This window comes from Triturus cristatus, chromosome 1_2 (genome assembly GCF_964204655.1).
Source record: "Triturus cristatus chromosome 1_2, aTriCri1.1, whole genome shotgun sequence".
Taxonomy (NCBI): Eukaryota; Metazoa; Chordata; class Amphibia; order Caudata; family Salamandridae; genus Triturus; species Triturus cristatus.
In genome coordinates this window covers 859,167,040-859,193,460 of record NC_140580.1, presented here as the reverse complement: position 1 = coordinate 859,193,460, position 26,421 = coordinate 859,167,040, and the positions used below count along the sequence as shown (strand labels likewise).

At 48.7% G+C, this 26,421-nt stretch overlaps 1 protein-coding gene across 3 annotated transcripts in view; it reads left to right on the top strand.

Moving 5' to 3' along the window:
• CAPZB (capping actin protein of muscle Z-line subunit beta) overlaps nucleotides 1-26,421 on the top strand; it is a 246,204-nt gene that overhangs the window by 167,040 nt on the left and 52,743 nt on the right. For all 3 annotated transcript variants that reach the window (XM_085609081.1, XM_085609079.1, XM_085609085.1), the window contains exons 5-6: nucleotides 3,209-3,350; nucleotides 8,067-8,183. In XM_085609081.1, the coding sequence (XP_085465207.1) occupies nucleotides 3,209-3,350; nucleotides 8,067-8,183 (259 nt within the window). The remainder of the gene's footprint in view (nucleotides 1-3,208; nucleotides 3,351-8,066; nucleotides 8,184-26,421) is intronic.

Sequence of the window (26,421 nt, the reverse complement as noted above, 5' to 3'; positions counted from 1 at the left end):
GCAACATAAATACACCCCACATACTCAGTACCACATAATTACAAGCCACATAATTACTCTAATCAATGCAACATAAATGCACTCCACATAGTACCACTCAGTGCCACACAATTACACGCCACATAATTACTCAATGCAATATAAATACACTCCACATAAATGCACTCTATGCCACCTACCACCAATCAACATAAATGCACTCCACACCATGACACAATTTCACTAAGCATAATTTCACTCAACACCACAGTTCCAGGCCACACAATTAAACTCCACACATTTCCAATACACACCAAACCTATTTAATCTCCACAATCCAGAGCACACCTCCAATCCACACCATATAGTGGCCCCACCTAAGCACCAAACATCACTCACCACCACCATTTTGCATCAGCGCACTACCTAAACATCACCTAAGCATCACGTAAGTCTGCCCTCGGAATCTGACACCTGTTGATTCTCCCCTAGTGTCCGTCCGCTGCTAGTGTTATAATTAAATTACTGTTTTCCAACCTTCACTCCCCCGTTATTTATGTCCCGCTCCGCCATAACAATTTTTTTTATAACAAACAAGCATGAGAACAGGCAGAAAGAAGTTGCTAGCAGTGCAACTACAAAAAAACTAGAAGACATTTATGTTAAAATCTTTTTTTAATCAGGTTGTTAATGCTTAACCCCCCGCCTTTCATATTCAAGGAACTCTCGCTGGTTTTCCTCTTTTCGTCAGGTGCTTGAAACGCAACTGAAATACCTGCAAATATAAAATGAATGTCAAAGAAATGTTCCTGCCGGGTTCACCTAAAGCAGGTGAATCCACTGGGGACTACGGAGTGTTTTGAAGAGCTAGTGCCTTGATTTAACCCAGTAAATCTCAAATTCTTGGATTTAGCTTTGAGTTTGTCGTTCAATTCCAGATAGCAAGCAAGTTTATTTTCGAGAGTAGTATGGGGTGAGAGAGAGAGATTACACGAGTGAGGGAAACGTAATGTTTGAGCAGAAAGTGGAGGGACTGTAGAATTCAAAGGAAACAAATACAGTAATGGTCAATATTGTGAGTCATCCAAAAAAACAATAGAGAGAGTGAGGGTAATGAGGATCCTGAAGTCGAAAAAGATTCAATCGAAAAGAAGGGGGAGAGATAGAGAAAGGAATAATTCAGGGCAAAAGAATTTCCTATTTGGAAAAAGACCCATCACTCACCAACCTAGTTGGTGACATGCTTCATCATCCGGGTCCCACCCTGACTGCCGAATGCCGTCGGGGTGTGCTTCGACGCCTGGAATTCCAGCGGAGCAGGTTTTTGTGTGTGTAGGTGAGTGAAAACGTGAATGATTAAAAATAAAAGTGATGTATTAAAAGTGTCAGCGGTGTTTCCTAATAATTTAATATGAAGCCACTTGGCACGATTAAAACCTGTGAATAGATATCGTAACTCGTATTAATGGCCAGTGATATCAGTGTTGGTATGTGTGTGTGGTCAACATGTTTCAACCTTTCTAGTAATTCTTAGGTTTTCGTCAGGGCCAGGAATTTGAGGAACAGGGGGTTCTGCACTTGCTAAGGTGCACCCACACCCTGAACCTCTGTGTACTACACTTTTATTAGAGAGTAGTTTGTTGTGCCTTCAAGCCGTTCTTGAAGGATGATTCGGATCTGTAAAAGTAAAATCCGAAAAAAGAAACTTTCTATTGGAATTATTCCCATTAACTCTCCACGCTCACTTATTATGGTATGCGACATGCAATGTGAGTTGTTGCATGCAATCTATTGTGGGTTGTTGAGGGTGGTTTTTGCATGTCTCAATCCATGTATAGGGCATGCATTGTTGATTTGGCGAAAGACAATACTGTGAATCTGCAATGAGAAAGTACTCTGTTTAGGTAAGAGTTGGAAGTGGTAGGAAAAGTTGTCAAAAAGGATCTTACCTGCAAGAAGTGTAACCTAAAGAACAGAGGCATTTTGAAACGATGAATGCTGTATCCAAGAATTGATCTCATGATAAAGCATACGTCACAAATACCTGTCTTTAACCATGCATAGTTTGATATGCATGGAACCTATGGAACAGTGGTGGGATGTTAATGCGCTAGTTGGATTCTTGTGTGGGATAAAGGGTTGGAGTGAATTCGGCGTGGCCTTCTCTCTGAGATCTCCTCAGATTAGGGGTTGCAGGCCAGTAAGAGAAGACCGAGAACACACAGAGCTGCAGAGGGAGATTGTTTCAGATATTGATGGTATTTTCCGAGAATGCATGAGAGAGTTTGGGCTTTTTAAAGAGCTCACCAATACTCTTTATAACTCAGCAAACATCTAGACAGAAAGTGTAGGTAGTTCAGTTCATGTTTTAAATAGTTTTAGTGTAAAACAATCCTATTTTATTATACCACCCACACGTTAGAAAAATGCAGGTTCAATGGAAAGGTTTGCATGTCCAGGGTTCTCTGACCCATCTGTCCTGCAGGCATGCTTGACAAGGACACACTACCTTTCGAAAATACAGTGCATTGCCTGTGTGCTTTGTGGACTGTGGCCTTGCTTAATTGGACTACTGCTCATATTTAATTTAGCATTCCAAGCCAGTTTCTCATGCAGATTAAAAAAATTAGCACATCTACATGCAGCACATGGCAGGCCTTCCTAGGCACATGGTTTCAGAAGCATTGCCAGTTTAGTTGTGCGGTCTTTTCTGACCTGAAAAACAGCTGCTGTGGTTTGTAGCAGATTCAAAGGCCCAGCGATCATATGAGGCCCAAAATACAGGTGGCGACCAGCAGAAACAGTTGTCAGTACAGCAAAGGAAATATATTTTTACAGCTGAAGGCCTTGCTGAGGCTTCACTAAAAACTGAGTCTCCTTTTGATGCTGAAGTAATAGACGTTACCTCACTCTTTCCGATTTGTACTTTTTTTTTTTATTTTTTTTATTTATATATTTTTTACTGGAAGAAAGAATTGCTTTGTCATCATTGTAAAGTTTCAGCCATATGACCTGCAGGTTATACTCGCTTCCACACCTCAGCTACAAATTATCTCCCGAAATAGATACATAGTAAGTTTGTTTAACTTCTAGTTTCCTCCAGCTCTTTCACCTCTGAGTTTTGCCTTGTGTACTGATGGAAGGCTGCTGTTTACACCTTTGTTTTCACGTAATCTGTTTTTCTCCTTCCTCCACTATAAACATTAATACTACTGCTTTTTTTATGTAGGTACTTTGAAGGCGGAGTGTCCTCTGTGTACCTCTGGGACTTGGAGCATGGTTTTGCTGGGGTGATACTCATTAAGAAAGCTGGCGATGGATCTAAGAAGATAAAGGGCTGCTGGGACTCCATCCACGTCGTAGAGGTGCAGGTATGTCACTCGGCTGCAAAACAAGATTTTGGGAAATCTGTGTACTGGGGCACAGAAAGGGCTGTATGTATACGTGATAGTTGCCAAAGAGTCTCACATTGTGCGACACCTTCAGCGTCTCCTGGGGTTTAGGCAGTGTGGGCACTTAACGGCTCTGCAAAGTGCATATATGTCTTCAAACCTTGGCCTGAACAGGATTCACAGCTGAAAGGGTGCTATGGTTCACTCCACCTAGTAGAAGTGTATGTATGCGACTGCTTCTGTTGACTATTAGCCCCCACCCCCATACACACACACACACTTTGCAAATCACATTGGGGAGGGGGCAATGTATTCACTAGACAACATGGCTGGCTTGTCTTGAGATGCTATCCCCGCCTCTCCTGTCATGGAGGGTGATACTTTTGCCTGCTATGTTAACCCTGAATCTAATTTTTGCTTAGCCCGCCCATACACACTGGTAAGTCGCCTTGTGCACTTTAGCTGTAGATAGCTTTGGGTTTAATTCAGAACTATGATACCTTAGTGGCTGGCAGAGTGCCATTAGGACTGTTTTTCTCAGATCTTGGATAGTTGAGGCAAGTCAATGAGACACTAAATTCCTTGCAAGTGTGAAAGGGCACCAGTAGAGGCACAGGCATCTGGTGAGATCAGAGAAGCATGGAGGTTCTGATTTGTGCTTGAATCCCCAAAATTAGGAGACGGAGACTGATCTCAGTGCACCATATAGTCTCTGGTGTGAAGCAGAAAGGCTTATTGAGCCAAAGATAAGGAGATAATCACAAAGAGGGTTGGTAAGTTACATTGAAAGTACCAAGATAAGGTTAGGACTGCAGATGGTTTCGGATTAGTCCAGGAATCGCAGAGGCGAGAAGAACATGGGCTCATAAGGCTCAGCTTGAACAGCTGAGAAGTATAGCAGGTCTCCGTAGTTCTGAAATTTCAGAGAAAGAAGGGAGAAATGTATGAGGGGATAAGCTTCGCAGAAGGGTTTGGCAGGCATGGCCAAGGGACTGGAAAAGACTGGACTATTTTCATACAAAAGTAGATAAGGGATATGGGGGTGGGGGTGGAGAGTAGTCTACTTGCTAGAGCAGAATAGCTGAGTAGGGAGTGCACTGCAGTAGAAAGAAGAAGCATGATTGTGAGAGCAGGGCAGAGGAACACAGACTGCTGAGAATCCACTGCAGGAGAGATGAAATTGAAATGAGAAATGCAGGGTGGTTGCGTACATGCCAGGGCTAGGAAAGACCAGTGAGCTGTGCATAGAAAGAACTGACCCGGGTTGCACATGTTCCATTATATTAGCTGCTCTATAATCTCAAGCACACTTATTTATTATTTTATTATTGGGTTTTATATAGCGCTAGCTAGACCCGAAGGTATCCGAGCGCTTTTCATAAAATGAAAATAATATAGCTGTACATATAACACCAGACACTTTAATTCAAGTACAAATAAAGACCAAGAAAATCGTTCGGCAATTAAGGTGGTTACATTAGGCAGACAGTTAGAACTGCATGAGTTAAAGGAGTAAATGACACGTTAGTCCGCTTAAAAAAATCAAACAACCGACTGTCACAAAGGGTTTAGTCAAAGAAAGAGTGAGCTATTGAAACGCAGATCATTTAGCGTGCTAGTTAAAGTATTTGTTAAGGAGGAGTTTCAGGTCCCTTATGAAGCAGGAGAAGGATGGGTTGCATCGGAGATCTCTAGGGGGTGAGTTCCATATCCTGGGTGCCTTTCCAGAAAAAGAACAAGTCGGGGTGGATTTCCTTTTCAGTTTGAGAGGTATGAGAAGTGAGTTGGAGCTTCTCTGAGTTGTCGTTCTTCCTGCTTTCGTAAAATTGTCTAGATAATTGAAGGTATGTGGGTGAAGGGCTTCGTGGGTGATAAACAGTCTTGTAAATCCATCTTCCTTTTGATGAGAAGCCACTTACGATCTTGAGGGCCGGTGTGATGTGTTCAAACCACTTAACACCTGTCATGAGCCCGGCTGCTGTGTTTAGAACTGATCTTAAGGGGGGGGGGGTTCAGTTTCCCTTTGAAGATGGCGTTCCCATAGTGCAGTTTAGAGCGGACTAGAGATTGTACTACCAGCTTGAAATCATCAGGGGGGAATGAATGGTTTAATTTTCTTGAGGTGTTTTAGTGTGTAAAGCTCTCCTTCGGCTGAGTTTTTGTCCAGGGTGATGCCTAGGGACCTTATGGAGTTGGATTGAGTGAGAGAGCAATTTAGGGCTTCCAGGTTCTCGAGTCAGTCTTGGATTGGTAGAAGGCTACTTTGAGGGGAGAACAGTATTAGTTCAGTTTTGTTGGGGTTCAACTTAAAGTGGTTGGAATTAAACCAAGTTTGTATCTTGATTAGTGTAGCATTTGAGATGTAGGATGTCACTGGGTGATTTTGTAGGAGTTTAGTGTCATCAGCATATAGGTGATATTTGACCCCTGCTTGCTTCAGGGTGACTAAGGGATTCCATGAAGAGATTGAAAAGGGATGGGGAGAGAATTGAGCCTTGGGGTACACCAAGAGTAACTAGTAAGATGTGAACCAATTTAGGTGCCATTGATACCAGAGCAGATCTTAAGTGTCAAGTAGTGCTGGGTGATTTACGGTTTCAAAAGCCACTGATAAGTTAAGTAGGCATGCACCACCTTCCTTTAAGGATCTGTTGATGTCATCTGAGATATTGAGCATGGCAGATTCTGTGCTATAGCCATGCCTGAATCCTGATTGGAAGGTGTCATGGAGTTTGAATTCACATGTGTTGGTTAAGTTGCTGTCGGATGCCCTTCATCGTTTAGGCTAGAAACGGGAGGTTGGAGATAGGTCTGACGTTGAAATCATATGGGTCTGCCCCTGGTTTTTAGGGGGTCAGGCGGGACTTATTGAGAGGGCTCCAAAAAGTGCTACCAGGCCAGCCTAGAGCTACAGTGCATGTGCGCGGGCGCGCAGCGCTTTACCGCGATTACTTTCACGGCCGCTTGGCATAGCCAATAGGTCTCGCTTTTGGGACCTTATAAGTATTTAGTTATGCAACTGTTGCATGGCTAAAGACTTATAAGGTCCCAAAGGCGAGACCTATTGGCTATGCCAATGCTTGTTTGAGTATGGGTGTGATTTGTCCAAGTTGGAGGGAGTCTGGTACACAGCCTGAGGCAAGAGATGCATTGATGATTATTGTCCAGAACAGGGCAGTGATGTGGTTGAGATTTCGTACTATTGTGTATGAGAGGGGATCGGTAGTGTGGTGAGAGCATGTAGCTTTAACAGCTAGAGCAGCCAACCTTGGAGCTGAGGAACCAGGTTTGTCTGGCGGGAGGCTCAAACATCCTGTGATTTTGGGCAACTCCCTGTGCCTAAAAATGAGTATCTATCTTTAATGCAACTGGTGCTCATGTGAAGCACTCCCATACCTTCAGGTCATGTTCGCGCTATATAAAACTGCAACAACAACAAAAAGATAATGTATGGGTGTTTTTCTCTGGCAGCAGCATTGCAATCATTAAACCCACATGGATTTTTAGATCCAGTCTTTACAGTGCAGCTGTTACCTGGCCTTTTAACCTTCACCAATATTATTGTACAGTTCTTTGCTTCCGCACAAATACATATCCATTCCCATGTTATCTACTTGTGATGCTTCACATTAACATTAGGGTGGGCGGAACTCATGGAGTTTCACTCCTCGGAATTCCGCGAAGTTACATAACTCCTGTCCATGCTACACTATATAGACCTCGACTCGTATAAAAAAAAGTTATTGTACTGGATCTGTTTTTCACTGCTGGGAAAACTGATCGTCCTTCTGCTATGCTTTTACTGTAGTAACAAATCAAGTGAAATATAATTGAGAACCTACTAGAGGCAGGCAATATAAACGTGGCTTATTGGAAGAAATAGATCAAGGTGAAAAGTGGCCCTATAGGAACATAAAGGACCAATTATCAGCTCTATGGAACTTGAAGAGTATGTTATTTGAGTTCAAAGATAACAGCGAGTTTAACTTAATCATTTATTCCTCATGGAAATATTGTAGCAAGTTTATTAATCAAACAAATTTCCCTTTGCAGAAGTCTGATTGATCTGTTTGCCCCAAATTTAATATGCAATACTTGAATTATAAGTTGGAATAGGCTGTGATGTTCATTTCTGTTTTACCTACATATCCTAGTCTGCAGGGACATTTTAATAAATATACACAATGTGTAGTATCGCATGCGGTAAGGCATTTTACTTGTATATGTTCTCCAGTTGCTTACAGTAACAAAAAGGTCTGAAGGGGGCATCAACCTTGGAAACAAAGGTACAGGAAAGAATCTGTGTGTGTAATAGGGGGAGGGGTTAGGTACTTTCCACTGGACTGATGCTGTCTAAGGGACGGAGAATGACCTGGAAATGCTTTCCCTTCTGTCCCTTGCTGCACAGGAGAAAAGGTATTTGGATGGGAGAATGGGTCGATTGTCTAGGGGGCAAGAGGAAAGTGTCAAAAGACCAGCAATCAGATTAATGCAGTGACCTACTAAGAAGGGGTTGGGGTCCCATGCATGGGACTGCGAAGAACGGAGGAAGGTGGGCATTATGCATCGGTGAGTCAACTGTACAATTGTATGTGCTGAACAAGGAGTAGTATTGACTAGACTGAGGTCTTAAAGCTTATTTTTTCCAGATCTGTTGCAAACAATTAAGAATTTCCTATGCTGATTGCTTTGCAGGAGAAGTCCAGTGGTCGCACAGCTCATTATAAGCTGACCTCTACAGTGATGCTCTGGCTGCAGACTAACAAGATGGGCTCAGGAACTATGAACCTAGGAGGCAGCCTCACCCGACAGGTATGATTTATTTCCTTCTCATATTAATTCCCAGCTCTCTCCTGCACATTTCACCTCAATTCCCCCCCCCCCCCTCCCATTTGGAGTCAATCAACAATGATTCATCTTACCACTTCGTCTGAGCTTGCCCTGTAATCGGGTCTTCACCACACACCACGTGTTCACCAATATCCTCCTGACTCCCCCACCTGTCTTTGCACCTCTGTCCACTAGCCACCGCCTCTCATTTTTGTAACTCCTGGGATAGTATTTAATTTAATGCAGTCTTTGCAGATACCAAGTGAGAGCACATTGTAAAATACCTCAGATCCTCCACTAAGATTGGCATATGTCTGCATGTCATGTGTCACAAGGAAAAAACTTTATTTGAAATAGACACGTTAGTGATAGATTCCTTACCTTAGAATATCACCAGGCGTCAGACTGGATCCGGAAAGTTTTTTGCCAGCAGTACCCCTGCACGTCGGTAGGTGGCGTTGTGTGGTTCCACGTCCGTCGCTGGTGTCGTAAGCGCCGAGATGACGTCACAGACTACTTAGGCGCCACCCATGCGCGCTGACATCCGTTCTTTCTTTTTCAGCGCCAGCAAGCGCAGATCCGGTTAGAGCACGTACCCTAGTCACTACTTGACTAACTTTTTTGAGACTTTTGTCTACTTCTTTGAGTCTTTGACTCCTGGTGCCTCGTAGGGATGCCTGGTTTCAATCCTGCGGGGCCTGTCGCCGTACGATATCGGTGGCCAACCCCCATGGCTTCTGTCTCTACTGTCTGGAGCGCGACCATGACTCCCGGTCATGTTCCGACTGTCTGGCCATGGCTCCGAAGGCTTTGAGGGAGCGGTCCCCAAAGCTGCTGGAGGCCCAGCAGTCGTCTCCGTGCCGTTCGAGGTCCAGGGGTCCGTCGAGGGACCTACTGCGGAGCCATCATCATCGCTCCTCGGGGTCGAAGTCTTCACACTCTGAATCGGGTAAGAGACGTCACAAGAAAAAGTCGAAGAAGCATTTGCGCTCTCCGACGTCCCCCTGTCGGTCTCTGGAAGCGGACGAGGGGGCCAGGGGTCCGACAGGGGCTCCGTTGGAGCCTGAGAGTCTCGCAGACTACCCACCTTATCCAGGTCCGTCGGCGACTCCGGCCCAGATGCAAGAATTTCTTGCCGCCATGGACTGCCTTTTCAGGCCTTGAGCCCCGTGGTCCCAGTTGAGGGCCCTTTCTTGCTGCCAGCTCCGCCACCAGTGACTCCGGCGCCGCTAGGTCCTCTGCCGGCGGCTCCTGCCCTGGCGCCACGGGGTCCTCCGCTGGTGGCTCCGGCGCCTTAATGGGTCCCATTCGTCCCACCCCCGCCCTTGCCCGGGTTTCCGGACAATTTTGCTCCTGGTTGGGACCCTAACTGGGACATGGAGCCAGATCGGCCCCTGCACCGTTGGACCATTTGTATTCCCCTGTCCCACCCCCACCGCAGCAGCCTGTGCCTCGGGCGGTGGAGGAGGGGGACGACTGGGAAGGGTCAGAGGACCCTCTTGCACGGCAGTGCGTGTCTGAACAGGAGTGGGCGGAGGAATCGGAGGATGCAGGTGGCCTTGACCTCTCCTTTGAGTCTGGTTTTCTGTCTCCTCCTACTGTTATGGAGGAAGGCGCCACATATACTTTGGTGCTCCGTAGAGCAGCTGAGGCCCTTGACCTTGATCTGCCTACTGTCACCCTCAAAACCAACCTCCTTACTGAAGGTCTTCAGCCAGCGGGAAGTTCTATGGAGCCTCTGCTTCCGGATGTTTTGATGGGCACCTGTTCTAAACCAGCTACAGGGGTTCGTGTGGATAGAACGTGGCCAGGCATCATCGCCTGGCACCGGGTGACAATGCCTTTTTAACAAACCATCCAACTCCAGAGAGCCTGGTCATCCAGGCCTCCACTTCCCAAAGCGCATTCCCTACCGCCCGCCGTATAAGGAATCAAAGAAGCTGGAGCAGTTTGGCAAGAAGTTGTTTTCCTCTGCCAGCTTGGGGCTGCGGTCAGTCAACACCGCATGCCTCTTGGGCAGCTACGCTCATGCTGTGTGGGACACGGTGGGGCAGACACTGCCCCAGTGTCCGGAGGAGGTTCATGGCTTTACTGTCCCAATCTGTTGCGGAGGGGAAAGACTCTGCAAAGTTCGCCATCCGGTGTGTGGGCGATCTCCACGACAGTGGCCCTGCGTCGCCACGCCTGGCTGAGGTCCACGGGGTTTTCAGGGGATGTTCAGAGTTCCCTCATGGACATGCCTTTTGATAGTACTCGCCTGTTTGACGATAAGGCACAGTGCGCTGGAGCATTTTAAGGACACGAGGGCTACGGCCAAGTCCTTGGGTCTCTCCACCAAGCGCCCGGCCACGCCTACCTTTCGTTCCTTTCATGGCCACGGAAGGGGCGCCCCTACACGTTCGTTCAGCCAGAAGCCTGCGCAGAACCAACCTCCACACGGCTGCAGGCGTGGTGGCCGCCATGGCGTCACAGGGGGCCAGCGTGAGGGTCAGTCCACCTCTGCTCCTGCAGCATCCGCCTCAAAGCCTTCCTAGTCCAAGGTTTGGGGTGCACCCCACGCCGGTGGGTGGCAGGATTCATCATCACCTCCCCCACTGGCGTTCTGTCACTTCGTATAGGTAGGTGCTGCAAATCATCTGAAGGGGCTACTCTCTCCCCTTTGAGTCTGCCCATCCCCCCCCCCCCCCCCCACCACCATGCCACCTCAGTTCCACTGCATGTCGGGGGATCACTTTGCACTTCTCCAACAGAAAGTCGTGTGCCTATTGGCAAGGGGGCCATCGAGCGCGTTCCTGGGCCAGAAGTAGGACGTGGTTGTTATTCCCACTGCTTTCTGGTCCTTAAAAGGAGAAAGGGGGCCTGCACTCCATCTTGGACCTCCAGGAACGTCAATGAGAAGTTCAAGATGTTGACTCTGGCTCAGGTCTTGGCTGCCCTCGACCCTGGAGACTGGATGGTGGTGTTGGACTTGCAGTACGCATATTTTCATATTCCCGTCCTGCCGGCCCACCGGCATTACCTGCGGTTCACGGTAGGCCAGGAGCATTTTTAGTTTGCCGTGCTCCCCTTCGGCCCTACCAGTGCCCCTCGGGTGTTCATGAAAGTGGTGGCGGTGGTCGCAGCTCATCTACGCAGATCAGGTGTTTCAGTGTTCCCCTATCTCAACGACTGGTTGTTGAAGGCGGGCTCTCCCCAGGCAGTAGTCTCCCACCTCCAGACTACGGCCGACCTCCTGCATTTGCTGGGGTTCTCCATCAACGTTCCGAAGTCGCACCGGAGTTCCTCTCAGACGCTCCCCTTCATCGGAGTGGTTCTGGATTAGATGCGGTTGCGGGTTTATCCTCCCGAGCAGCGAGTCCAGGATATTCAGGCTATGATTCCAATCTTTCAGCCTCTATCCTGGGTTTGTCATGATGACCCTCCGGCTCCTGGGCCTGATGGCCTCCTGCATCCTGCTAGTGCAACATGCCAGATGGCATATGCGGGCTCTGCAGTGGGACCTGAAGTTCCAGTGGGCACAGCATCAGGGCAACCTGTCCGATCACGTCCAGATCTCCGAGGGCACTGCACGGCAGTTGCAGTGGTGGCTCACAAATCGTGATTGGGTCAATGGCAGATCCCTCTCCCTTCACCAACCGGAGCACACAGTGGTGGCTGATGCATCCCTCCTGGGATGGGGTGGCCACTTGGGAGAGGCAGAGATCAGAGGCCTCTGGTCTCCGGTGGAGTCCCGGCTCCATATCAATCTTTTGGAGCTCAGGGCGATCCTACTTGCACTCCTGTCAAGGGGAGAGTAGTGCAAGTGTTCAGACACCACCACCGCCATGTGGTACTGCAACAAACCGGGCGGGGTGGAGTCGTGGACCCTATGTCAGGAGGCTCTACGTCTCTGGACGTGGCTGGACCGTCAAGGCATTTCCTTGGTGGTTCAACACCTGGCAGGTTCACTGAACGCCAGGGCGGACGAACTCAGCCGAAGGTGCATGTTGGAACTTGAATGGCGTCTTCACTCGGAGGTGGTCCAAGGTCTCTTTCAGCAGTGTGGAGAACCTTGGTTAGATCTATTCTCCATCAAAGAGAACGCGCAATGTCTGCAGTTCTGCGCGTTAGAGTTTCCAAGGCGGCACTCGCTAGGCGACGCTTTTCGTCGCAAGTGGAGTTGCGGTCTATTGTATGCCTTGCCACCTATACCACTTCTGCCCAGAGTGCTGAAGTCATTCTTGTGGCACCGGACTGGGCTCGAAGAGTTTGGTATCCCGAGCTACTCAGTATGAGCGTGGATCCCCCGATCCGACTGCCTCTTCGGGAGGATCTCCTGTCGCAGCAACAGGGGATGGTCCTCCACCCAAACCTGTCCAGCCTCCACCTCCTTGCGTGGAGATTGAGCGGCGACAGCTGATTCCATTGGACTTGCTTCCTGAAGTCTGTAATGTAATTCTGGCAGCCAGGCGTCCCTCCACTAAAACGGTATACGCCTGTCGGTGGAAAAGATTTGTGGCATGGTGCACAGCGAAATCTGTTGATCATCTTGCTGCCCCTCTTTCTGAGGTCCTGTTCCTTTTTTCTTTGGCCCAGCAGGGCTCTGCATTGGGCACTATCAAAGGATACCTTTCGGCTCTTTCAGCCTTTCTTAGGTTGCCTGATCAGCCCTCTCTTTTCAAGTCCCCGGTAGTCAATAGATTTCTCAAAGACATTACTCACCTTTTCCCTCCTATTCCTTTTGTAATGCCTCAATGGGACTTAAACCCGGTCCTCACATATCTGATGTGTGCTCCGTTTGAGCCTCTTCATAACTGTCCTTTGCGGTTCTTGACTTTGAAAACTGTCTTCCTGGTGGCCATCACCTCAGCTCGGCGGGTGAGTGAGCTCCAGGCTCTTTCCTGCAAACCTCCTTTCCTAGCGATTCATCCGGACAAGGTTGTGCTTTGTCCGTGTCCCTCCTTTCTACCAAAAGTAGTCTCTGGCAAACTGTAACTCTGCCCACTTTCTTTCTGCCTCCACACCCTTCAAGAGGAGAGGCTCCACCGTCTGGACCCAAAACGTGCGCTCTCGTTCTATCTCTACCGCACACAACAGTTCCGGGTGGATGACCAGCTCTTTGTTGGGTACGTGGGTGCCAAGAAAGGCTGGGCTGTGCACAAGCGAACTATCTCCCGATGGGTTGTCTTGTGCATTAAAGCCTGTTACTCTCTAGCTAAAAAGGAACCTTCGGTTGGGCTACGCGCCCATTCTTCCAGGGCAACAGCAGCTACCACAGCATTGGGAAGGGGTGTCCCCCCTGCAAGACATCTGTCAGGCGGCCACTTGGGCCTCGTTGCATACTTTCACTAAGCACTATTGCCTTGACAGTCTGGTCCGGAGAGACGGCTTCTTTGGCCGTTCGGTTCTCCGTGACTTTCTGGTGTAATCTCACTTCGAAGACACCACCGGGGTTGGCTTTGCTTTGATATGTATTCTAAAGTAAGGAATCAATCACCAACGTGTCTTTCAGATGCACAAGTCACTTACTTGTGTAACGATATATCTGTAAGAGACATTAGTTAGTGATAGATTCCTTACTGCCCGCCCATTCTCCCCGTTCTGTGAACTGTTCTCTAGGGTTCAGGTCATCCCTTTTCAGGGCCCTAGTTCTATTGCACCAGTAGTCGGTCTCTGGCATGGCTCTGCGCTTCTGGCGCGGAAAAGTGGAGTAAAGAACTGATGTCAGCGCGCGAGGGCGCGTCTAAGTAGCTCTGACGACGTCATCTCGGCGGCTACGACGCCAGCGACGTACGCGGAGCAGTACGATGACTCCTACCAATGCGCAGGGGTACTGCTGACAAACTTTCCGGATCTAGTCTGACACCTAGGGATATTCTAAGGTAAGGAATCTATCACTAACCAATGTCTCTTACAGATATATCGTTACACAAGTAAGCAACTTGTGCATTGCAACAAACAGGGCGGGGTGGGGTCGGTACCTTATGTCGGGAGGCTCTTCGCCTCTGGACATGGCTAGAACATCAAGGCATTTCCCTGGTGGTTCAACACCTGGCAGGTTCTCTGAACGCCAGGGCGGACAAACTCATCCGCCGGTGCATGATGGATCACGAATGGTGTCTGAACTCAGACGTGGCCCAAGGTCTCTTTCTGCAGTGGGGAGAGCCTTGATTAGATCTATTCGCCAACAAAGAGAACGCGCAATGTCATCAGTTCTGTGCGTTGGAATTTCCAAGGCCGCGCTCGCGCAGCGACGCTTTTCGTCACGAGTGGAGCTGCGGTCTGTTGTAAGCCTTTCCGCCTATACCACTTCTGCCCAGAGTGCTGAAGAATATTCAGCGCGACCGAGCCCAAGTCATCCTTGTGGCTCCGGATTGGGCACGAAGATACTGGTATCCCGAGCTACTCAGCATGGCGATTGATCCCCCCGATCCGACTGCCTCTTCGGGAGGATCTTCTGTCGCAGGGGAAGGTCCTCCACCCGAACCTGTCCAGCATCCACCTCCATGTGTGGAGATTGAGCGACGCCAGTTGACAGCTTTCGATCTTCCTCCCGAAGTCTGTGATGTCATTCTGGCAGCCAGGCGTCCCTCCACTAAAACGGTATACGCCTGCAGGTGGAACAAATTTGTGGCATGGTGCACAGCAAAAGCTGTGGATCTCCTTCTGCCCCTCTTTCCGAGGTCCTTCTGTTCCTTCTCTCTTTGGCCCAGCAGGGCTCTGCTCTGGGCACTATCAAAGGTTATCTTTCGGCCATCTCCGCCTTTTTACGGCTTCCAGCTCAGCCTTCTCTTTTTAAGTCCCCGGTTGTTAATCACTTCCTCAAAGGCATTACACACGTTTCCTCCTGTGCCTTTCATAATGCCTCAATGGGACTTAAATCTGGTCTTGACCTGTCTGATGTGCGCTCCCTTTGAGCCCCTTCATAACTGTCCCTTACGTCTTCTCACTCTCAAGACGGCTTTCCTGGTAGCTATCACCTCTGCCAGAAGAGTGAGTGAGCACCAGGCTCTTTCTTCTAAACCTCCTTTCGTTTCTGTTCATCCAGACATGGTGGTTCTAAGGACCCGTCCTTCTTTCCTACCAACGGTTGTCACGCCCTTCCACATCGGGCAGACCATCACTTTGCCCACCTTCTTTCCGCATCCTTCTAAGGAGGAAGCGAGGCTCCACCGTCTGGACCCGAAACGTGCACTCCTGTTCTATCTGAAACGTACACAACAGTTCCGGGTGGATGACCAGCTATTTGTTGGCTACGTGGGCGCCAAAAAAGGTCGGGCCGTGCACAAACTAACCATCTTTCGGTGGGTCGTTCTGTGCATCAAAGCTTGTTACTCGTTGGCCAAGAAGGAGCCTCCTGTGGGGCTGCGTGCCTATTCTACCAGGGCAACTGCAGCCAGGACTGCCTTGGGACGCGGCGTTTCCTTGCAGGACATTTGTCATGCAGCTACGTGGGCCTCGCTGCACACATTTACCAAGCATTACTGCCTTGACAGTCTAGTCCGGAGAGACGGCTTCTTTGGCCGTTCTGTTCTCAGTGACTTTCTGGTGTAATCCTGTTCGCAGACGCACCACCGGGGTTGGTATTGCTGGGGTATCTATTCTAAGGTAAGGAATATTTCACTAATGTGTCTCTTTCAGATGCACAAGTTACTACTTGTATAACTATATGTTCGAGGCATATGAGCTGCAGATTACACACTTGTGCATATATCGCCATCTGGTGTTGGGCCTGGACGTTTGCAGTTGTTTTTCCTATTGGAAAGTCTTTGTAAGTCACGAGGTCGGTGACTCCTCCATTGGATCGTATTGCGCATGGGCTTCGGCTCCCTCCTCAGATTGTTTTTTTTCAGCCATCGGGCTCGGATGTGATCTTTGCGCTCCGGTTCTGAACAGGTTTCCTGTTCAATCGACGCGCAATCCTCACCCCAATTCACGGTATTGTTTCGATCGCGATCCCCACACTCGACGCGGCTCTCATCGATCAAGAACCTTCGATTCCAGTCGTAGAAGCTGGCCTTCGGGCCTACCCAAGCTCCGGTCCTGGCTCATGGAAAGGACTCCCTTCAAGTGCCCTTGATTTGGGTCCAAATTCCCCCACACCGATATCCACGATGTTTGTAATCTCTGCCTCTCCCCAGAACACGAGGCTCGAGACTGTCCGGCGTGCAAGTTCTTCTGGTCCAAGAAAACTATTCGAGACCGAAGGGCAAGAAGAACCATGGCACACTCGTCGACTGCGATACCAGATGACATCTTCGGAGAGGGCGTCGACGCTCCAGAAGAACACCACACCGACCAGGGCCTCGTCAGCGCCTCCGAAGCAGACGATTCAGATGTGGAGGACATCACTCCAGCAGAGAGGGTCGTGAGTACCACACACCCCACCCTTGCCGGCACTGAAAAAGGCTTCGGTCATGCCTTCGCCTCCAGGCCTAGGTAAGACCAAAGACACTGCTTCCCACACCGCACCTTCGGGACCGGTAAAGAAGCAGATTACGCCCTCAGGCGGCTCAGGCTCGAGCCAGCCCACTGTTGGTGCCGACAAACATTCCTCCGCACCGACACCGAAAAAGAGAATGGCCTCCTCTTCGGCACCGAGCCCCATACCGAAACACTCTGTGACGAAACAGTTCCAGCTCCTCGGTACCGACTCCATCTTCGGGGCCGACGAAAGCACACAAGGCCACCGGCACCGAGATCTCGAAGTCGAAACACATCTCGACACCGACCAAACAAAAAGACCTTTCCAAGCCACATACTTCTAAACAGGACACTAAAGTCAAAAAACCAACGGCCCCGATACCTTCTCCCTCTCCACCTCATTCCCCAACATCCCCTCCGGATGATCATGATAACATATAAGATGACATAGGAGACGCACCTCCATGACTCACCCACAGGGGACCCCACTCCCACAGGCTCCCCCAGACCCAAGGGACGACTATAACTTCCCCGACATCCCTAACGTCCCACAAGATTACCTCTATCCTTCGAGACCATCCCCACCAGAAGCCTCATTGGGGTTCAACCATTTACTCCAGAGAGCTGCACACTATCACGGGGTAGATCTCCATACCGACCTCGTGGAGGAGGATTTCCTCCTCGATACTTTCGATACCACGCATAGGGCCGCCTCCATATTGCCCATGATGAAACTGGTTATAAAACATGTGCCAGAGGTCTTTCAAGACCCAGTCACAGCCAGGGTCATTAACCCGCGCATCGTGAAGAAATATAAAGCCGCCCCTACAGATCCCTCCTACATCAGAGGGCCAGCCACACTAGATTCCCTGCTAGTGTCCACAGTACGAAAGCGGTCCAATCCCCTGGCGTCGGGCGAAGCACCACCACCTGACAGAGTCAAAACTCTTGGACGCATCCGGCAAGCGCACTGCATCACAAGCCGCCAACATATGGCGTATCGCCAATCCACAAGCGTTACTGGCTAGATATAACAGGGCCAATTATGACGAACTAGAAGCCATAATGCAACACCTCCCTGACAAATACAAAAATAGGGCAAACGAGTTAATTCAGGAGGGCAAAACCATCACTAATACCTCCATCCGCCCTAGATGCAGCAGACACCGCCTCCAGGGCCATCAATACTAGCGTCCTCCTCCGTCGCCATGCCTGGCTCAGGATCTCAGGATTTAACCCAGAAGTGCAAGCTTCCATCCTGAACCATCCATTTGACCAGGAACATCTGTTTGGCCCAAAAGTGGACGAGGCCCTAGAAAAAATGAAAAAAGACCCCAACATGGCGAAATCTATGGGAGCCTTACAATCACACCCTCCCAGGCGTTCCTTTTGCCGTTCCTCTTTTCGGAGCACATCCAGAGGCTACTCCTCTGATACCACCTCCACGTCATATAAAGCTCCTACCCCATCCACCTTCACTAGGGGTTACCAAAGAGGTGGCTACAGGGGCAACAATAATAAAGGCAGAGGCAAGACAATTACCTCCCGCTCTGCCTCCACACCTACCCAATGACTTGCCCCCCCCCCCCCCCCCCAGACCATCTCACTCCAGTCGGGGGCAGTCTCCAAAATTTCCTTCATGTCTGGGCTACCATCACCTCAGACAAATGGGTGACACAAATAATTCGATCAGGCTACTGCCTAGAACTAACGGCTCTCTCAGCTAGCACAGAGCATATGGAGATGGGCCATACCCCAGAAAATCTTTCTCCTGGCCCAACATGTCCCAGGAGTGCCGATTTACTCAGCAGACAGACACAACAGATCCATGAGTGGGAACTGCATCCACAAGTTCATCACCCGTATTTTCAACTGTGGGGGCATCCACAGATAGACCTCTTCGCCACCCACCAAAACACCAAAAGCCCAAGCTGCGCCGCCAGATACCCACACCCATTTGTCCAAAGGCAATGCGATATGGATGAACTGGTCAGGCAGATTTGCGTACGCTTTTCCGCCTCTCCCACTCATTCCATTAGTGGTGCGCAAACTACAACAACACTCCCTCACTCTCATACTAGTAGCTCCAAATTGGGCCAGACAACCGTGGTACACCACACTGCTGGAATTATCTGTAGTACCGCACCAAAAGTTACACCTCTCTCCACACCTCTTAACCCAGAACCATGGAGAGATCAGACACCCGGACCCAGCTCAGCTCAACCTAGCGATCTGGCTCCTGAAATCCTAGAATTCGGATACCTAAATCTTCCTCCTGACTGTATGAATGTCATCAAAGAAGCTAGGCGACCCACCGCTAGAGCGTGCTACGCCGCCAGTGGAAACGTTTTGTTGTCTGTCACAACAATACCATCAATCCCCTAGATGTGTCCATTCAACATATCCTAGGCTATTTACTACACCTGCAAAGATGCAATCTAGCCTATACGTCTATTAGACTGCACATCACAGCCATAGCAGCTTATCTGCAAAACAGGCAACATCTATCACTTTTTAGAGTACCTGCCATTAAAGCCTTCATGGAAGGCCTCAAAAGAATAATTCCCCCCCAGAGTGCCACCCTCACCTGTGTGGAAATTAAATATCGTTCTCACCAGACTAATGGGGCCTCACTTCGAACCTCTGCACAATTGTGAACTCCAATTCCTAACATGGAAAACCGCTTTTCTTGTAGCCATCACTTCCCTCAGAAGGGTCAGTGAGATACAAGCACTTAACATTCAAGAACCTTTTCTACAAATGCACATAACAAGGTTGTTCTCCGTACCAACCCAAAATTCCTCCCTAAAGTAATTTCTCCCTTTCACATAAACAAAGCGGTAGAACTACCAGTTTTCTTCTCGCAACCACAAACCGTTGCAGAAAGAGCACTTCACACACTAGATGTCAAAAGAGCCTTACTCTACTACATCCAGAGAACACAACCTTTCCGTAAGACCAAACAGCTGTTTCTCTTTCTCTCCACCACACAAGGGCAACCCCATCTCCAAGTCAGGAATAGCTTGGTGGATTGTCAAATGCATTCAGATTTGCTACCACAAAGCAAAACGAATGCTATCCGTTCCCCCCTAAAGCCCACTCTACACGTAAAATAGGGGCTTCAATGGCATTTTTAGGGAACATCCCATTAGATATCTGCAGAGCAGCTACATGGTCAATACCGCACACTTTCACTAAACACTATTGTGTAGATGTGCAAACTAAGCAACAAGCTACTGTGGGCCAGGCTGTACTCAAAACATTATTTCAAACCACTGCAACAGATACGGGTGGTCGCCGCTAAGGGTGGGCACTGCTATATAATCTATGCACAAGTGTGTAATCTGCAGCTCATATGCCTCGAACGGAATATGCTACTTACCAGTATGCATCTGTTCGTGGCATGTAGAGCTGCAGATCTACACATGCCCACCCGCCTCCCCGGCTACCCTTATCTGTTTCAGTTTATCTCATTTAGATACAACACACATGGGCATCTTTCCTGTTATTACTACGCTCCATCTTTCCCTGTTGGCGAAAAACAATCTGAGGATGGAGCCGAAGCCCATGCGCAATACGATCCATAGGAGGAGTAACCGACCTTGTGACTTCCAAAGACTTTCCAAGAGGAAAAATAACTGCAAACATCCGGGCCCAACACCAGAAGGCGATCTATGCACAAGAGTGTAGATCTGCAGTGCTACATGCCAACAGATGCATACTGGTAAGTAGCATATTCCATCTGTAAGAGACATTAGTTAGTGATGGATTCCTTACCACCCCACCCATCCTCCCCGTTCTGCGAACTGATTCTAGGTTTAAGGTCATCCCTTTCAGGGCCCTAGTTTCATGGCACCAGTGGTCAGTTTCTTGCATGCCTCTGCGTTCCTGGCGCGGAAAGTTGTGTACAGAACTGATGTCAGCGCGCATGGGTGGCGTCTAAGTAGTCTCTGTGACGTCATCTCGGTGCTTATGACGCCAACGACTGACGTGGAACCGCACGACGCCTCCTACTGATGCGCAGGGATACTGCTGCCAAAAAACTTTTCGGAGCCAGTCTGGCGCCTGGAGGTATTCTAAGGTAAGGAATCTATCACTAACTAATGTCTCTTACAGATATATAGTTACACAAGTAGTAACTTGTGCTTCAGCACCAAATGTTTGTTTTACAAACATTGTTTTAAGGTGAGGTATCCTAGAGGGCGCAGTTAAACTGAACGAAGACTGCAAATCTTTCCACCTTCCAGTATGAACTTGCCTGCCCCAGCATGTCAGTGATGCGCTTAAAACTGGGTCCTACATTGACGGAAAGACAAAACTCTTCATAATCGCCCAAGTTCATGTGTTACCATCCATTTGCCACAAAGAGGGGCTGGGCATTAGGAAACAGTTTGGCTCAATCCTAGTTCCTCTTTTCACCATGTGTTCTCCAGATCATCCACACTGCAGAATGAGCAACAGTTACCTTCTTCAAACACACAAATTCAAAGGGTCAAACGGGAAATCTTGTCGAGAGCTGTCTAGGGCTGGCTTCCAAATAGTCCATGTAAGAGGTGTATGCAACTTCTTGAGAGTGCTATAAACCTAGTGATAATACGTCTTTGGCACTTGAGCTCACCCGAAAACAAACAAAAATCAAATTATATCCGCACTTGCCAACAGGAGAATATTCTCCAGTATTGGGGTATCTTTCATAGATTCACATGCTTGAATCATTTCCCGTCGGAGTGAGAGTCCCATGGTGCATAAAAATAGCAATAAATATGCATAACATAGCCATATCATAGGTAAATTAGAACCAGGGAGTAAAATAGCTAGAAGTTAATAGGAAAAAATGTTCCACTTTCATGACTCGTCAAGTCATTATATATAGTCCAAACTACAGCCAATCAAGCGACAGCACCCTCCAGAATGGTCTCCTCAGAGGCTCAGGCTCTCAGATTTTCTACCACACGTCGTGTGAAGGGAGTCTCCCTGAGCTCTGCTCAGTACTTCTCAGGTTTTCTTCATAATTTCTACATTCATGATGTTCTTCTAAGAAACCTCTCTTTAGACCTTGTGAGTCTTGTGGGAAGCTCCGGTTGTTTTCTGAAGGTCCCCACAAGAAGTGCATTTACTGCTTGTATCCGGATCACCAGGTGAGAGACTGCAAAATCTGCAGAACTTTCCCTCCAAAAACTCTGAGGGACAGAGAGGGACATCTACTCCTGTGGCTACAGAAGATTAAGGATCAAGACAACCCTTTATCTGAAGTTGGAAGTGTTTCATCTATCAGGTCTGCTTCCTCTAGGAAGAGGACTAGCCACACGGATTTGATCTCTTCTGGGGCTAAAGTGTTGAAAAAACAGCACACCTCTAAGATTGCTGAGTTGCCTTCCACTTCCAAAAAGGCTCCTCCACCTACTAAGGGAAAAACTTTGCCCTCTACGCCCCGAGAGAGACTGTGAAGTCTCAGGCTTCTAAACCTATTTCTGACAGATTTACCTCCGAAACGGGTTCCGTCGTGGACAAGCTAGACGACGTCTGTCGACGAAGCCTGCCATCGCTGCGACGACATCTACTGCCACCTTCCAGTCTCCAAAGCCTCAGATGATACTGTCGTCGGCTTCCTCGCGTCGATGCTGGTTTCCGTCTCCGTGAGACCTACCACGTCCGTCACTGCCCTCTTGTCGACGTAGAAATTGAAGTCTATCGTCTACGCCCCTTCATCGACGAAGCATAAGAGAACTTCGCTGGCTATGGCCTCGTTGCCGGTGATGGCCTCATCTATGCCCGCCTCGTCGACGGCTGCTTCGTCGATGCTGCGATCTTCCTGCACTGATCTTCAAGTTTGGTCATCATCTACAACCACGGCATCCTCAAGGACATCGGCGGTGCCGCCTTCACTATTGCCGACGACCGCGCCTTCCTTACTTCAAAGGCGCAGATCTTCCTTAGAGGTCCTCTCTCCAGTTCACACATCACCCAGTAGAGTGCCTCTTGCGTTGCCCGAGCAGTTACTGGATTATGGAGCAGTTGAGGATGAATCTGAGGAAGATGACAGATTTCGTACTGCCAGGAGCCCTTCAGAGCTCTTCATTAAATACCAAGACGTGGATCAAGATGAGTATTATCCGGACACTGCTCCTCCAGCTCAAGAGTCAAACCTTACGGCACAATTGCCTCTATCACTTTTAAACTATCTACAGTACATGCTCTATTACCACTGATTTCCTCCATCTGAATCGGCTTCTTCTGTACTGCCTACACCTGTTCCTCAATCTTCAACAGTGTTGAGGTCGCCCAGACAAGTTTCTCCGGTACCTTCGATGTCTCATCAGGAAGCCCACACCACGGATGATGACAGAGAAGGATAATTGGATGACAGATCACTCCTTACAGAACGGGATGACTATCCAATACAAACGCCGTCTCCCTCGACACCTGCTCCTGTTGACACGCCTCTAGTTGATATCGGAAGTTTTCATGTTCTAATGGAAAGAGCAGCACAACGATTCCTTCTTCCCATGGAAACAAAGAAGGATGATTGTTTCCTTTACGATTTTAAAGACCAGCCGAGGAAACCAGTGCGAAGTATTCCTATTATTGACTTTATTTGGCAGGAAGGATAAAGTCATGCAAACTCCTGCCTCGCCTTGAGTATAAGGCACTGGATAACTCACCAGCATGCCTGATAGGCCAGCCTAAGGCAGATTCCGTTATTGCCCAAGCAGCGCAACGCCGAGCACGGAATCCCTCCTCTCCATTGTCTGCTCCCCTGGATCGGCATGGGAGATGTCTGGATGCAATTGGAAAAAAGGTTTCGACCATGGCGGCCACTACGGTTTGTGCAGCTAACTCACTGGCCATCTTGGGTCGCTATGATAGGCAGATGTGGTCCGACATCTCTCCTTACATTGAGATGTTACCTGAGCCCTCCAAGGCAGAAGCGCGAAAAATCCTTCAAGAGGGAGAACGAATCTCGACTGAGATTATCGATTCTGCTGTGGATTTTGCGTCTACGGGTTTTTGGCAACTGGCGGGTGAGGCTGTCTTGAGGCGACAGGGCTGTTTGAAGTCCACATCATTTCGTCAGGAAGTTCAGACGAAAATAATCGACATGCCTTTTGACGGTGAGTCTCTTTTTGGTCAGCATGTTGATGATGCCCTGCAAGCCATTAAAAAGGATACAGAGACAGCGAAATCTCTCGGTACTCTTCAGTTTCGAAAACCGCCTTTTCGTGGCGCTAGAGGTCGTGGATCTTACTCCAGGCGAGGAGGCTATAATCAGTCAACTGCCACCTGCTCTACCACTCAATCCTACAAAAGATGGAGGAAGTATCTCAGGTTTTTACTCAAAATGGTCTGCTATAACGACAGACAAATGGGTCTTGGACATTGTGACCAGGGGCCACGTTCTGGAGTTTATCAAACTTACTCCACATTCTCCTCCCGAAGTCCCGCCTCCAGCTCATCTCACAGAGCTTTTCTCTCAAATCAATTTGATGTTAAACAAGCATTGAAAATGCAATTGGTCTCGCCTTTGATTAAGTTAAAGCCATTTGCTTTGCTAATGGTATTGTATAGCAAAGCAAATGACTTTAACTTAATAAAAGGCGAGACCTATTGCATTTTCAATGCTTGTTCAAACGGGTTGGAGGGTATTCTGCAGCCAGAAGAAATATAATCTTACTTAACTGGGGGAGCTGCAACAGCCCCAAGGAAGAATGTTTAAGTGTGTGCTTAAATGTACAGCTTTGAGCACAGAATGAGGGCGTAGATGGGTCACGACATACCTCCAATTATTACTAATCTACCCTGTATTGGCAACTCCGTCCTGAGAACGTACCCTCATTTCGGAATACGTTTACCAAACCCAAGCTATCTGCTTCGCCCATTTTATGCGAATCGAAAACCCAAATCATGTTTAAATAAGATACAAGGCTGGCCACATACTTTATGCCGGACTGTAAACCGACAGGCCCATCTTGCTGCCACCATCTTACAACTTGTTTGCCCAATTGATAAATTCAATTTCCATTAACAATTAACGGAACCGCACACTGTCAACACAGCATTATTCGTGAAGAGCCCAGATACATGTTCTATTCGTGATCCCCAAAAACACCGTCACCTGGGGCTTCGGGGACACGTTTCTATGCACACCCAGTGGTTCTATACAAATCTGTTATCTGTGGCTACTTTAGTGGTGGATAAAGTCCCCTTCAATACTACGCCCCCTTTAACAGTGGATAAATGCAAAGCCGAGACATGCAGAAAAGCCAGCAGCACAGATATGGGGAATAAAATGTCAGAAACACATGCGATGAACCTACTGGAAAGCAAAGGGTAAGGCAAGTGATCAGGTGTGGTGGCTGCCTGGCAGGGGTGGAGGCGCAATCACCGTTTTTTCCCCACTGTATTAGGTTTGTTAATGTACGATGGACTACAAGAACCCCCGCATTAACCAGAAACACTACCAGCACCCACACCCAGTGCATTTACTCCCACTTTCACGCACCGCACCTTCATTGTATTTGCCCTTCAACCAGGTAAATCTGAAAAAGAAACCCTGATGCAGGTGCTGCGGGTGACAGGCGATTCGTTATACAAAGTTAAATTAACCTGTGCACTGCTCCCAACATGGGGGCCCGTGGTCCTCCTGCACGCAGCGTTAAAACGAGGAATACAGTCAGGTTTTGTTTCTTCAATGGAAGCCTAAATATAGCTGTGCAGCATCTCCTTGGTGACCGGCGGCTCCTCACCTCATCGTGGCCGCTGCTGGGAGTCCGGGTGGGGGTGGTGGGTCCTCTGGAGTACGACCCAGGGTGTCTGGGGTCCGGGGCGCCGCGCAGCTACCAGGCGGGGGCAGCCCCGGGGGTTCCGGGCCATTAACCGGCTGCAGGGGGGCGGCGGAGTGCGAGGCACCGGCGTGCAGCTTGCAGCCGAAGGGATGAGGAGAGGGAAAGTGGGGGCGCGCCAACGGTCCCCGGGGACGAGCTGACAAGTGGGGGTGACGGTCGCGAGCGTGCAAAGTTCAAAGGGAGGCGCATTCAGTCAAGGGGGTTGGACAGCGTCAAGGGCGCGCACAACTTCTTCCACCTAGGGCTGGGAATTGGGATGGGTGAAGTCCAAGAAGTAGCTGGAAGGATAGAGAGAGTTGAGCAAGGAGACGTGTCGCTTGGTGTGTGCGCACGCGGCGGCCATCTATAAGTAATTTGTTTACGTTAGGCGAGTTAAACTAGTTACCCTGAAACAAAAGTATTTTTGGTTTGTGCCAATCTAAGGAAAGTGTGTATTCTTTCAAGTTAACTGTAGACACGTAGCTGTGTTTTTTGATTGCAAATACATCGTAATCCAAAATTAATAACACAAGTGACACATTTACGTTGATAAAATAACTACATATTAGTGTGGATTAAATGTGGGAAATGCAAGCGTCATCGTTAATTCAAATACAAGCTTGTGTGAAGTTTTACAAGTATGGTCATTCCAAGATGGCTGCTTGCGTCCAAGGAAGGCTTAAGCACCCCTCTCTGTCTCTTAAAGTACTTTGGAATGATAGATGTAGAGCATTGAGCATGCTTGGCAAACAGCTTGCGTGGTCCGAAAGTGAAAGAGGACCGCGCTGCAGCTAATTTCTTGTTTTTATGGGGCCATGTGTTTGAAACACATGGCCCCATAAACATAAGAAAGCTTTTACGACGCAAGGAAGGCAGACGAGCCCGTTCAAATGGGACGGCTCAAAAAGCCAAACGAAAACGTCACTACCAACTCTTTTCCAATGGCTGGCCACCATTTAGCATAAACGGTCACACCAGCCAATGGAAAAAAGGGG